Source organism: Heliangelus exortis, chromosome 2, assembly GCF_036169615.1.
Source record: "Heliangelus exortis chromosome 2, bHelExo1.hap1, whole genome shotgun sequence".
In the NCBI taxonomy this organism is placed as follows: Eukaryota; Metazoa; Chordata; class Aves; order Apodiformes; family Trochilidae; genus Heliangelus; species Heliangelus exortis.
The window spans coordinates 63,228,488-63,240,894 of record NC_092423.1 but is presented as its reverse complement, the minus strand read 5'-3'; the positions used below and the strand labels follow the sequence as shown (position 1 = coordinate 63,240,894).

Genomic DNA, 12,407 nt, shown 5'->3' with positions numbered 1-12,407 from the left:
CTCTGAGCCTTCTTACAGCTGAGTGCACTGCCCCTGGGGCAGAACTGAATCTCAAATGCATCCATCTTTCCACAGCAGGGGTGATTCACCTGGGAGTTTTGACAAACACAAGTGAGGAAAGAGAAATGGTACAAAGACACCTTCAGACATGAACTACAAGAAAGACATAGGGGTGCTGAAACATGTCAAAAGGACAGTGAAGCTCGTGAAGTTTCTAGAGCACAAGTCATATGAGAAGCATCTTGGGAACTGGGGTTGTTCAGGCTGGAGAAAAGGAGTCTGAGGGGAGACCCTATCACTCTCTACAACTACCTGAAAGGAGGTTGTAGGTGTGTCTGGTGGAGGGTGTTTGGTGTCTATTCCCAGGTAACAAGTGAAACAAGGAGAGGAAATGGCCTCAAGTTGTGCCAGGGGAGTTTTAGATTTGATATTAGGAAAAATTGATTCACCAGAAAGGGTTATCAAGCATTACAACAGGCTGCCCAGAGAAGTGGTTAAGTCACCATCCCTGAAGGTATTTAAAAGAGGTGTAGATGTGGTGCTTAGGGACATAGTTTAGTGGTGGACTCAGCAGTGTTAAGTTTATAATTGTGCCTGATGGTCTTAAGGGTCTTTTCCAACCTATATGATTCAATGATTCCATGACTAGAAAATATCATGAGCTCAAGGCTGGTTAAATGTAGTTGAGCACCTCTGAGACAAAATTAGAAGATGAGAGGTGTCAAGAGGGCTCTGTGGGTCTGAAACTGAGTAAGAGTTTGAAACAACAGCAAAAAATGAGCCTGCAAGCACTGTAAGGCATCAGGCTGGGGACTGAGAACTCTCAGTCGGTCCCTCGCTGCTGCTGTGGCCACATGTCCCAGGCAGTTGTAGGCTTGCAGATAACAGAAATATGTCAACAGCTTGCCAAGATTTAAGCAAACAGGAGAGGGAGGGGGTTCCTTTTGGAGCTCAGGGCTCTCAGGCTCTGTCCATGTCATTCTTGGCACCTTCTGTAAGTTTGGGACCTGAGAACCTTAAAAGGACTGAAGCAAATTCTTCCTGAATCTATTTCTAGATGCAGAGGCACAGGTTTGCAGCAGTCAACAAACTCAGTAGGATGGCAGCAAAACTTGGCTAAAACTCATTTGCATAAGTAAGGTATAAATTTAGGTTGTATTTTTGGAAAACAAGTAAGGGTGGTCCCAGGAAGAACGAGGAAGAGTAGTGGGAAATGGAAAGAGATCAGCAAGTTAATTGAAAAACAAATCCTGATAGTATGCAGAATAACAAGTCCCAAGAGTCCTGTTATTGAAGTACTTTAAAAATAGAAGAGGAAAAAAATCAGCAATCTTACACTGACAGAGAGCAGAGAAATGTAAATGTTCATCTTTCATTTCTATATAGAAATTCTGAGGAGTCCTTTATTCAAATAAATTGCCCCAACTATTCTACCCTTACCACAGATTTTTTGCTTGACTATAGAAACTTTAAACCCCCTGGATTTATTCTCATGGCTCTAAATTCAAATAGTGTTCACTGGGTTTCAGAGGTATTTTTTCCGTCTTCTAGGAAAAAAAGGGAAAGCTCTCCTTTTCCTCCCACTTTCTTCCATGCCTCTTCTCCCACCTGTGTGCTGAATCTGGATATTTAAGCTGGGTATTTAACTGGAATGTTTATTTGCACAATGTTAGTAATTAAATCCATGAGCTCTGGCAGTCATATGAACTCAGCATATTTTTTAAATGGGAAATTACGTAATCATTTATAGTCTGAACTGCATCTGTCATTTAAATCTGTTTGTAGTGCTTCTTTCCATGAGTATGCTCATCCTGGGTATGTTTATATTGATAAACTTATCTCACTAACTAGTTCACAGTATGGGAACAATAGATCATTCATGCCCTCAAGACAACTCTTAAAATTGTTTGAACTCTTAAAGTGAAATTAAATCACTCAAAAAGAGGAGGGAGTATGTTAAGCACCCATTCACAAAGAATTCAGAGCAGTGACTTTAAGCTGTGATCTTGTACTTTAGTATTCATGATCATAATTTTTTTAAAGAACTGTTGATTGGATAAACTTGCTCAGGACCACTAATAGCTTTTTAAAAATATTATACATTAAAATAATAATGTTTCAATTAGAATTGTATTTGGCTTAGACTACAGGGAATAGAAAATTCAGATCCAAACAGTTTCATAATATTTTCTGAAGTTTTATGTTAAAACCTATCTACCCAAGCAACATGTAAACGTGTGGTCTCAAAATACCTTTTAAAACAACTTCTTGTTTTTGTAGAAGCTGTTTTAAATAAATAATATTAAAATAAATTTAATATAGCAATATTCCAATTTGTTTTCCCTTCTCCATCTTCTCTGTCCTATTTCACATATAGTAAACAATTTATAATAGGAAATTTTTTTGTGTTAATGTCTGAAGTTTGGTGTTAGAAAATAATTTCTAATAAGTGGGTGACTGAAGAATCCCATCGTGCTGAATGAGCCTGTATCCAGCAGCCATTAGCTGGGACATACACAAACAGGAATATCAACTGGTGGTTTTGTCATGTGATCTCTTCCACTGCACATACAAATATAGAACATGACCATAAAAAGTAACAGAAGTCTCCGTGAAGTAATTTATTGCAGTTGATGCTAGATTGGTATGCCAGCTGGAATTACCTTCTTGGCTCCTATTTTCATATATACAGATAATAAAGGCTGTGCACTTGCAACAGATTACAAATGAAAAACTATCAACATTATTAATAAGAAGCAAAAGTCTGCAAAACCAACTTCAGCAAGCTTAACTGTTCAAAAATATTTGCTAGTGACTCATAGCAGGAGCTGAGAGCTAAACGAATACTAGGGCTTCAACATTTACATAGAGGGGAAAAATACTGCTTTTTGTACAATCTACATTTCTCTCTTTGCAGAGCACAAACACAGCTAAGGATTATTATACATATAGGAGCTTTCTTTTTGTTTGAATTCCTTATTCATTAGTTCGTAAGCTGCAAGAGCTGAGCTAGTTTATTTTTCCAGGGCATTTTCCCCTCCCTCTTTTTTTTTTTTTTTTTTTTAAAGGCACCATGTAGGATATCCCAACATGACAGGAACTCAGTAAATCCCCTCAGTCTCCACACCGCTGTCTCTGAATGTCTACAAAGCTGCTATGCCATGATTGCAACTCGCTGGCTCATTCACAGCTTTACATTATAAAGCAAACAGTCTAGACAGCTGAATGACAGAATTACTCTCTTTTCTCTTGGATTTATAGATATGCTGTCACCTTCATTTGCTTTTCTCTGCTCTGTGCATTCTGATACACTAATGATCAGCTTTCCTGTTTGGATTCCACACCGACTCTGTGGCTCTAGGCTAGAAATACAACCAGAGCCCAGATGACATCACACCAATGAGGTCCTGGGGGGTGGTGGGGAGGACCCCTGCTTCTTTCCTTCTCCTGGGTAAGCTGGTGATAACCAGTTTTTTCAAAATGGTTAACCAACGTGGCTTTACAATAGGACTTTGCCCACCTCCCAAGACAGACATATAAAAAGCCTAGTGCTTTTTTATTTGTTGCTTTTCCTAATCACAGAATAATTGAGGCTGGAAAAGACCTCTGAGATCATCAAGTCCAGCCTATGACCTAACACCACCACAGTGGTCATACCATGGCACTGAGTGCCACATCCAGCCCTTCCTTAGACACCTCCAGGGATGCTGACTCCACCACTTCCCTGGGCAGTCCATTCCAATCCACGATCACCCTCTCCATGAGGAAGTGCTTCCTGATATCCAACCTAAACCTCCCCTGGTGCAGCTTCAGGCCATGCCCTCTCCTGCCTGGGAGAAGAGCCCAACCCCCCCCTGACTGCAGCCTCCCTTCAGGCAGCTGTGGAGAGTGAGGAGGTCCCCCCAGAGTCTCCTCTCCTCCAGGCCAAACAACCCCAGCTCCCTCAGCCTCTCCTTGTAAGACTTTCCCCTCAGTCCCCTCACAGCCTCGGTGCTCTCCTCTGGACCCGCTCCAGCACCTTAAGCTCCTTCTTGAAGTGAGGGGCCCAGAACTGGACTCAGTACTTAAGGTGAGGCCTCATCAGTGCTGAGCAGAGAGAGAAATTCCACCCCTGGTTCTGCTGGCCACATTATTCCTGATACAAGCCAGGATGCCATCGGCCTTCCGGGCCACCTGGGCACACTGCTGGCTCATGTTCAATCGATAGTGGACCAGTACTCCCAGCTCCCTCTCTGCTGGGATGCTTTCCAGCCTCTCTTCTTCCAGTCTGATTGGACCAAAGTCTGGGACCCTGCACTTGGTCCTGTTGAACCTCACACTGTTGGCCTTGGCCCATCGATCTGGCCTGTCCAGGTCCCTCTGCAGCATCTTCCTGTCCTCTGGCAGATCAACACTACCCCCCAGTCTGGTGTCATCTGAAAATTTACTAAGGGCAGGCTTGATCCCCTCATCCACATCAGCAATAAAGATGCTGAATAGAACTGGGCCCAGTACTGATCTCTAAAGGTTCCGTAACTGTCATTCTAGATTGCTAAAGAATCTCTTTTCTTCTTTTTGTTTCTTCCCCTTGATTTTATTGCCATTTTTAAAATGGAAGGTTTCTAAACTTCACAGGTGAAAAAAATCTGAAAGCCTTGACTTGAGGTCTGAAAGCTGTGAAGGTAAAAGTGGAGAGAAGCCATCATCATTCTCACTTGAAAAGCTGAGCAAATAACACTGACAGAACGTGAGCACAAGAGGCCCAACTATGAGCCAGAGCTTTTACTCTTACCAAACCTGGGACAATACCAACACTTAAGAACACTGCATTACATTATGGGCCATCAGAAAATGCTCATTGGGGAATACTTATGAGCATGAAGAGTTTGTGAGCCACTGGATGCAACAGTATTCACAGCCAATATAAATGACTGCTTGAGGCCTGTACCCATGGGAATTTTCCCTGTTCTCTGACAATCATGACCCACTTTTATTCTCTTGAGATCAGGGACAGCTGGAAAAACAGCTGATCCCTTCGTGCTTGGAACTCTATAAAGTCTTGCCTGGAATATCTGTACTTTTTTTTTTTCTCCTTGAATATCTTTACCAATAAAACATACTGATTAGAAAAAGTTTTAATTTGTGCATCTAAGAACAATAGTGACAGCAGCATTTCAATAATTTACACCAGTTGCAGAGACTAGAAAATGTGGAGCTTAGTGAACTATGGAACAGGGAGCTAGTGGAAGAAAACAGGACTGAAGGCCATGGAGAGGCTGTGAAAATGAGACCTTCATTCTTTGCACATCTCAAGAAGGAAGGTTCAAGGATGGTCCCACAGAAGGCAACAGAAGCCCAAAACCTTGTAGTCTCTAGAAACTACAAATAAGATTCTTAACTCCACAGCTTCCCGAAGCTTTCTAGTTGTGAAGGGTGGATTTAAAGAGTTGCCACTAACATCAACTTGATATAAATTGTTTTTTTCATTTCCTTGACAAGATTGCTTGCCTTCCTGACAGCACTGGCCTAACCTGAACCTCCACTTGGTGAATAATGAGTCAATGGCCAGTATTGATTTTTCTCTCATTAAATTACACTATAATTTCAAAGTCTGTCATTCAGCAGCCCTGATGGGCTAGCAAAAACCCATTCCATGGCACTTCCAGCTTCCAGAGAAACACTGATCCCACTTACGACTGTAATGTGGAAACCTCTTCCTTACTTTTAACCATGGCTTTCTGATTATTAGAGCACCTTACTAATAGAACAAATAGTAAGCCTTTAAGTGAACTGTGTAAATAAAGTAACAAATAAAAAGCAAAAGCAGGAATTGATAACAAGAGGGAACATTGTCTTTTTAATACACTGCCTCTTGAAACTGTAGGTCACTTTTCTTACCTCTTGAGGCTCTTGACATTGAGATGCTAGCACCAGGAAAGATCTCTGTGCTTGGAAAGCAGCTCGTACCATTTCTGCCTGTAAGAAAAGGAGGAATATAAATTAAACCTTAGCCTGTAACCACCAATACTTCTTCTTGGCAGCTCGAAGTCAAGTATGACAGCTCAAATCTTGCTGTTTCTTGTTGTTTTTTAAATCACAGCGATGCTGACAGGAAGAAATCTAGTGCACTACATATTTAGCTGTAAATTTTTTTGAAATCTCAGATTAGGTTTCCTATCTTCTTCAGCTAGGAAAAAAAAATGAGTTGATATGCAGTCTTTTGGTTATTGTTTATAAGATTAGTCACAGGAGGATTGGAATTCAATATTTCAGAGAATGTTTAGGCATTTTAATAGTGACATTTATACTCAAGGGCATGATAACAACTTATTGCCACTGAGAATGGCAACCCACAAGCTTTCTGTTTGACCACAACTTAGGCTGTGGTGATGTTTAAGAATTGAGCTTTAGATATTTGCTGAGGGATATTCCTTGTCTTTCCCCTGAGAGCAGACCCTAAAAGTGCTGGCTGTGAGAGATGGTGGCTAAAGATTCTTTGGCAGCTTTCCCCCATAGAGCTCTAGAATTTAGGTTAAAGCTGCATCTGACAGCATGGATATCCACTGTGTGGATGGGAGGTACATTTCTACATTCCCCTGTGTTTCATATTGTTCCAATTTTTGGTCTTTTTTGGTTTTTTTTGAACACTACACATTTTCTGTACGTTATGAATGATCTACATTGATTAGAATCTAATCACTATGTCAGTGACACCTATACTGCATTCAAGTGGATGAGCAGTGACTAAGAGAAAGCATCACTGGTACAGAAAAGAACTACTAATAGCCAATGTATATTGCTAAATGAAAACCAAACCAAGCTAAATGCTGTTAGGTTACTCTAATATGAATAAGGACATTTATAATCACTTTGTGAAAGGGTGGGGAAGCTCATGTTCTTTTTCCTTGGGGTTTCTTCAATCTAAAAAGAAACCCAGGAAATTTTATATACAGGCCTATGTGGATGCAACTTAAAATACGTGGAAGTAGGGAAATCTGAAATTGTAGCAAAGTAAAACAGCATAAATAAAACTTAATCTGTTCGGAGGAAAATTACTGTAAGGAAGATGGTAAAAGAGGCAGTATTTGGGGAGAAGGGGATATTATGGTCTGACAGGCTGAGATTTGGAAGAGGGTAATCATCTCTATAAATAGATAAAGAAATAAATAATAAGGGAAACTATGTGAGCATAGGAGACAAATTTTCCAGACACAGACATAATGAATAATAGCAAGGTTTAGATATTCGCAGACTTTTCAGAAGACTGACTTTTCAATACAGAAATTCAAAAAACAACCAAATGTATGCTATTTTAAGCTTAGGGTTTTTGTGTGATGGGGATTCCACAGAACAGCTGACCAAAAACTAATGTTCTAGGAAGAAGTTATTATGAATAGTTTTAATTCTTTTTAAATTGCAAGATGGACAAAATAAATCTATAGCTAAGGGTTGGTATTTTAGAATGGCATACTTTTAGAAAATGGAAATATTAGTGAACGAAGATGAGTGGCCAGAGGGACTTAATGATTTGAATGCAGGAAAGGATGTATTTACATCAAGAATGGAAATAATCTATGCATGCTGAGTAGGAGGGACAAATTGCAGGAAAAGGCTACAGTCTCTGAATGAATAGATAACTAAAACAAGACACTTGAGACAGGTACAACACACCCAAAGAGTCAGAAGAGGCCTTGATTATCAAGGATGACTTTTTTCAGGCAGTATAAATACAGAAGCAGATGAATAATGGATAAAGGCCTTGTCAAACTGTGTATTGCACAGGGAAGTAAAAAAAGGTATATTTTTTTCCAGCTACTGGAACAATAAATAAATAAAGTGATTAAGTGAAGCCACAACAGTGACCAGAAGGGTAAGTTGGGCATACCTACAATATTCTTGATCTACAGTTTACCTGTTCTTGAATAAATACTTTTACCCAATTTCAGGGAAGTTGATGTACAGGAAGATATTGAAAGGATAGCTAAGAAGAAAGATGATAAAATCAATGGGAATTACATAATTTGAAAGGGAAGTCAAATATATGTAGCTTAGTGTGACAAAATCATTGGGCTAATATTATTTTTTGAGTACTGGAGACAATGGCAGATGGAAGCACAGGTAGAAAAGATTTTAAATATGTATCATTTGGAGATAGTACTAGGTGACAGAAGTATGTAATGATGGATTGGGTAAATATGCCCAAGAAGAGGGCACTCATCACTTCAGAAGTTTAACGCAACTTTGTTGGCACAAGAAATATGAATAGGATAAAATCTAGCATTCCTTCTCCATTACCCCTTTAAATCAATGCACAATTTTTGGTGTAAACATGGAACTGATTAATTTGAAATGAAGACTGGAAAATGCAAGTATAAATGAAGACAGGAAGGAAGCTTTGTGCAAAAAAGCTTATCAAGTTCTATAATGGATGTGGTAAATATTTTTAGTAGAGCTACACAAGTGTTAGTACCATTGGAGAGGACGTCCTCTGGAATTCTGTGTAAAGCAGTAGTCATCTGTGTTAAATAAAGATGAGCATAAATCAGAACTGATGCACAGAAAACCTATTTTAGAGCAACGAGTGGCTGCCATGCAAAGACAAATTGTTTTAGAGTTCCACTTGTTTTGCTTAGCAACACAGAGGCTGAGGAATATGATGATGTTCTTATATGGAATGTAAAGAACAGAAAAAGAACAAAATGGAAAGGTCAGCACGTGATCACTGGTCTGTAAACTGGGTCATGTGTGATCATAGCCTCAAATTTAAAATAAGATTTTTGTCTATCCCAAAAGTGAAGTTCAGAAGGCATCCTACAAATTCCTACAAAGAACTACAGTATTTTAAGTCAGAGCCAATCAAACAGATCATAAAATATGAGCAAAGTGCTCCTAGATTTAGAAAATTGTTCTGTGTATTCTTGAGCAAACACAGAGCTGGTAGTATCAATTAGGTTTGAAAAATATGTCTGTTTGGTGCTTTGTTTACACTGCATTAAATCCATGCTTTTGGCTTCTCACTGGTCACTCATGGAGGCTCAGGAAAATATTTTTCTCCTTTCAGAGAAGAAAATTACACCTGGTTTCTTCTCTGATTTTTCACCTTTCTTCTGAAGCACTGGAATTTGGTCAGAGCTGGAGACAGACTGTCAGATGATGTACACTGATGTTCCTAAAAGACTGACATTCCTTGAGTATGCCTCATACATGTGTCTTGCTCATCTGACCAACATTAAAACTATTGTTGGATGTGGAATCAGGATGTACTTCTCCGGACACGTATTACTCTTTTCTTTTATATTTATTACTCCTTCTCCTCTACCTCAGAGTATGGCAAAAGCTGCTTTCTCAAAATGTCTGGGAACTGTCTTTAGGAAATATAAATAAAATATAATAGGAATATTATATAAATAAAATATAATAGGAAATATAACAAAAAGTAAGGGCACCCAACCCATTGGCAACACTCTTTCAGTTACCTCTGGTGCTTTAAAAGCATGGGGGTTTTAAATTTTCTTATTATACTGGATTTATTATAGGATGTTGGAAATGTTCAGTGGTCAGTGGTCTAAATACTGATTGCAAGGCTTGTGCTGTATGCCCAAAATTTATCCAGCCCTATGAGCTTATAGTTGTGTAAGGATCAGAGCACTCGCATTTCTCGCCTTTGAGTTTTCATCTTAATCAAAAGGATCATGCTGACACAGATTTTGCATTTTACAGGCAGAATTTTATAAGACTTCTGCCACCGTTACTTACTTCTTTCTCCAATGGCATTAAAAATGGCTGAGCTTTACTGTTTCAAAGTAGGTGGGACTTCTTTCAATGCATCCCATCAAAGTAACAGAAAAGCTTCTTCTCATTAAGAATGTATTAGTTCAGTCTATCACCATTCCAGTTCTTTCTTGTAGTCTTTGAAATGTGACACTTCACTGCTACCTCCTTCTATTCAGCAGACAGGCTGCGTAACTAAGCAGACAGGACTATTTTTTATAGGGAGGCGATACTTTCATTAGACCCCCATACCCAGTGAAGACTAATGAGTGAAAAGGGACTGAGGGGGATTTTTCTCAACAATTTGTGCGGCTCAGACAAAAGATTGCCACAGAACAAATCAGCTGAAAGTCTTTCAGTTATAATGAATGACAGTAATGAAGCCTGAGTATCAAAAATGCATGGGAAACATGAGCAAATTTATCAGAGTAGACCAGACCACAAATTTGCACACATCTATCAGCATCTAGAAATGGGCTCATTTTGCAGCAACGGATAATTGACATCTAAAATGTCTTGGTAATCCTTTTGGCATTCCTGGGACTATGTGTGGGCAGAGTAACAATCAGACAGATTCCTCAGCTGAGGTGACATTTTGAAAGAAACAAGTTCCTCAGAGCATTTCCTACCTTGCTTTTAGCAGTTTGTACTAGAGGCTGAAGGAGACACCTGTGACTGTGGACCTGAACGCCAGGGCAGTGGCATTCTATTCACCCATCTCAGTTTCTCCATCAATAAAGTGGGGAATAAGGTGTCTTAATTCTTTACCTCAGGTGTGTTTGATAGCTGACTTAGGTGATTGGTATGGTTGGAAGAGCCAGAGTGTGACACTATGCAACATCAACCTAAATCTATGCCTGTGGCTATGGTGAGTGACACCTCTGTCACCGTGGCAGTAACTGCATAGACAGACCTCTGTTCACTTAGGCTGGCACAAGTTAATGAAAGAACCATACATAGAAAACATCTTTTTAACAGCAAGTGGTTTAACCTTCCCAGGCACAATACAATCCCAACAATTTTGACATTTCCCAGAAGCCACTGCTTGAAAAATTGCTCGAGGCTCAGTGAGAGATGCCTCATGATCTGCTTGAAGTAGTCTGAGTATTTATTCCACCTCTATTTGCACTGTTTCAGACTGAGCAGACATGAATGCACTGAACCTGAAGCTTAAACTAGCAGTTTGCTTTGGCAAAAATCTGTTCTTCAGAGCAGGTGTGACTTTAGGATATGTCTCTTTCTCATCTTATATGTTTTAGTTAACCTAAGCTGTCAATCACTCTGGTAATAAAAATAATATCTATGTGTCAACAGTTTGGCAACCTACAAGAAAAAAGAGGCACATGAATTCCTATTTCAAGTTACAAGTAAATTCAGTTTTTTGGAAAAAAACAAACAAACAAAACCTAAAGGGAAGAGAAACAAACAAATAGCTTCCTAACGAAATTTAGTCAAGAAAATTACCCTGTTGACCTTAAAATATCAAATTTGTCAAATGCTATTATATTCAATAACATTTCCTTAGAGTCATAGCATTGAAAAGCATAATGTAAATATCAGAATTCACTAGGCTTCTGTTGCTGGACAATAATACACATTATATATACACTGCATAGAAATACATTCTATCATCAATGGTGACAATTTGCAAATCAAAATGCACACCTATATCCAGTTTGGATTTCTAAAATATACCTAATGACTTCATTCTGAACAAAACAGGGAAGAGGACATGAAGGAAAAGAACTGGGATTTTGTGGCCCAGAGTTGTAATCATAGTTTCTGCAGAAATAATTCCAGGTCCTTTGGGTCTAGCAAAAGACATAATGACTGATAGCAAATGACAACTACAGAAGGAGCTCTCTGTTATAAGCAAAGACCTCAGCCTCTCTTTAAAAGGGATGGTACTGCCAGGGGAAGAGAAACAGTCTGTCTTTTGCAGTCTTCTCTCAAGAACCTCTTCAATATGGAATGGTGAAGTGGCTGGTGGCTTGAAGGGAGAACCAAAAAATGGAAAAAGAATGGAGCCTAGTTTAAGTATGGGCCTGCCACAGAAACTATCCAGACCAGCTGAAGAGACAGTATTAATTTTGTACAGGTAATTGGCTGACAGATTTTTTTAAAACTGGGACAAACACTGAAGAGTCAGTGGAAGCTATCCAGAGTACTTCTTATACTGGAAAAAGAAGAACGAGAAAAATGTCACCTTTCTCCTACTGCCCCATACAGAAAACAGGTCTGAAATTCTAGTCAAAATTGAAGTCAATGGGGGATTTGCCATCATTGATTTTGATGTAGCCAGACACCACTCCAGATATTTTCTTTTCTATTTTCAGATACATTTGACTACCATCAATCAGCTGTCCTCCATTAAGAGTTGGTTGGGGTTTTTTTATTTTTTGTCAGTGTTTTTCAGCTTCCATGGCTATATTAGGGAATTTTTGCTAAAATTTCTCAGCATTGCTGCTTGCTCTCCAGTACCAATCTAAGGTTAGATCAGTGCTGGTCTCTCTAGCTGTTTATATTTAATATATAGTGTATTTAATACTGTGTGATGTAACTGTGCACAATGCTATCCAGTATTACTTATCTGTTTTGTCAGAACAGCATTTGTATCTATGTTGATTAAGTTTACCTTTTAGTAAGCTTGACTATGA

The 12,407-nt window shown here is 39.1% G+C and overlaps 1 protein-coding gene across 2 annotated transcripts in view; it reads right to left on the bottom strand.

Moving 5' to 3' along the window:
• Positions 1–12,407, bottom strand: part of CAP2 (cyclase associated actin cytoskeleton regulatory protein 2) — a 68,060-nt gene that overhangs the window by 29,786 nt on the left and 25,867 nt on the right. For both annotated transcript variants that reach the window (XM_071736405.1, XM_071736406.1), the window contains exon 4: positions 5,878–5,955. In XM_071736405.1, the coding sequence (XP_071592506.1) occupies positions 5,878–5,955 (78 nt within the window). The remainder of the gene's footprint in view (positions 1–5,877; positions 5,956–12,407) is intronic.